Source organism: Penaeus monodon, chromosome 18 (assembly GCF_015228065.2).
Source record: "Penaeus monodon isolate SGIC_2016 chromosome 18, NSTDA_Pmon_1, whole genome shotgun sequence".
Classification (NCBI taxonomy): domain Eukaryota; kingdom Metazoa; phylum Arthropoda; class Malacostraca; order Decapoda; family Penaeidae; genus Penaeus; species Penaeus monodon.
Window position 1 is genome coordinate 47,496,991 of NC_051403.1, and position 2,500 is coordinate 47,499,490.

The window sequence follows — 2,500 nt, forward strand, 5'->3', positions numbered from 1 at the left end:
AGAGAGGGGGGAAAAGAGAGAGAGAGAGAATGACAGAGAGAGAGAGAGAGAATGACAAGAGAGAGAGAGAGAGAATGACGAGAGAGAGAGAGAGATGAAGAGAGAGAGAGAAGCGAGAGAGAGAAAAGACGAGAGAGAGAGAGAGAATGACAGAAGAGAGAGAGAGAGAGAGGAGAGAGAGAGAGAGATGAGAGAGAGAGAAGATGAGGAGAGACGAGAGGAGAGAGGAGAGAGGAGAGAGAGAGAGAGAGAAGAGAGAGAGAGAGAGAGAATGAGAAGAGAGAGAGAGAATGACAGAGGAGAGAGAGAGAGAATGACAGAGGAGAGAGAGAGAATGACAGAGGAGAGAGAAAGAGAATGACAGAGAGAGAGAGAGAGATGACAGAAGAGAGAGAGAGAATGACAGAGAGAGAGAGAGAGAATGACAGAGAGAGAGAGAGAGAATGACAGAGAGAGAGACAGAGAGAGAGAATATCTACAGGCTCTAAGATCAAGGTTCCCAACCAGGGAAAGGGCTAGCAGGAGTTGCACAGCCTTGGGAAAAATATTGCAGGCAAATTTGCTTGGGCACTTGTCAACATTCACAATTATGATATACACCATGTTTTCAAGAAATACTGGATACATAAAGCTTGTACAGACGGCTTAAAAAGCAACCTCTTTCTTTACCGTAGCCTATAAATGATGTTGGAGGATTCATATGTGTCAGAATTTAATAAGTGGGTCACAAACATGAAAAGATTGTGAACCAATGCTCTAAGATAAAGAAACCTCTCAACATCTACCACGACACAAAATACAATCCTATGACAGAAATAGGCTCGACGAGGACTAGCACTCACCCTGGCCGGGTCGCAAGCATTGTCAACACGCTCCAGAGTCACTGAATCCCAGTGTTCCTTGAAGAGCGTGAACTTTTGGTTAGCTTCCAGGTCCACTGTGTGGTAGGCTCCCATCTTGATGTACTGGTTTTCCTCCACATTGCGGCCCTTGACCCTGTGGGGAGGGGTAGCGTGACGGAGTGATTGTTTGGCGAGCAATTACTGCGATAATTTCCTTTCAATATCATGCAGTAACCAATTGTAGAAAATGGTTACATTGGGCCCTTGACCCTGTGGGGAGGGATAGCATGACAGAGTGATTGTTTGGCAAGTAATTACTACGACAATTTCCTTCCGAGTAATTACTGCGATAATTTCCTTCCGAGTAATTACTGCGATAATTTCCTTTCAATGTCATGCAGTAACCAATTTTAGAAAATGAGCGAGTACGTACCTCTTAGTGCTAGTTTGGGTGATCAATATGAATTTCACATGAAGGGATATGTAACATACATTAAAATTCTAATATACAATAAACAGCAGACACAAAAATCACGAAAAAATCTATTCGCTCTCACCGTCCTCCTGGGACCTAAACACATCATTAAACTGGCCTTGCAACCGAACACCGGACAACGCCAGAGTTACGCTACCCTACCTGAGCAAGCACGCAGAAGTGTCATAGTGGATGTCCAACACCTGGATGGTTATGGTGGTGCGAACACGTGAGGAGGTTGATGAGCCAGTGGCAGACTCCTGCTGGACCTTGCGAGTGGTGGTGGTGCGCAGACAGTCACCTTCGTTGATGATGTTGTATGCGTGCCACATGTCCTTCCTCCTCGTCAGGTACCAGCACCATCTTTCTGTGTTGTGGAGGAAATGTTAGACTCGGCAAATAATTTTAGGGTGGTAACTGAAGTCTCTCACTCACTCATTCTTGCTCTCGCTCTCGCTCTCTCTCTCGCTCTCACTCTCATTCACATTCACACACATACAATATTCCTTGAAATTTTTAACCTGATGATCACTGTCCTTGAAAATTTTAGCAAATTTAGTTAATTTTTTTAGTAATAACCAAGTATAATCAAGAAATTTCTTTATTACATTAGACTATTTACTTTTGTTCCTTCCAGCTGTATGTTGCTTAACCTCCAGGGAGTGACTTAAATTCTCTGCAGATTCTACAGACAGATAGTGGAGGTTTGCTGTTTTCAGCCTGAGCACAAAATGTGAAGAGCATGGCGACTGCTCAACACCGAAGCATTACACTCTGAAGGTCTTCCATCACAGGTCAGAGCTACTTTCCCCAAGATTTTGAGGGAAAAACCAATACAAATGTTATAAAAGGCAAACCCTATTTGGAAGGCATTCAAAATGTCCTCAAAACATCTACTTGATCCTTTTCCAGCTATGCAACCCTATACATGCAAATTAACATTTATTTAAGCATTTACATTCAATAGGCAATCAATTAAAAGTGAATCAATGGCATTTAAATAAAGATTATTCTGTGTGTATGAACAGTTAGTTCTAAGCATCAGAAGGGGAGAGTATAGAATAGTGTCTTTCACAAGATCTTTAATTCAGCAAAGATTTTCAAGCTAAAATGTCCTAGATTCTTTCTCAGTTCATTGTTCCACTACAATATATTAGTTTGATTATAAGGCCAATGAAACTTA

General features: G+C 42.1%; 1 protein-coding gene across 1 annotated transcript in view; it reads right to left on the reverse strand.

Annotated features, from left to right (window-relative positions):
- Window positions 1-2,500, reverse strand: part of LOC119584550 (protein pelota-like) — a gene marked incomplete in the record, with an annotated part of 7,885 nt that overhangs the window by 3,193 nt on the left and 2,192 nt on the right. Inside the window, 3 exon segments of the mRNA XM_037933228.1 lie at window positions 843-996; window positions 1,480-1,652; window positions 1,654-1,684. Coding sequence (XP_037789156.1) covers window positions 843-996; window positions 1,480-1,652; window positions 1,654-1,684 — 358 coding nt within the window.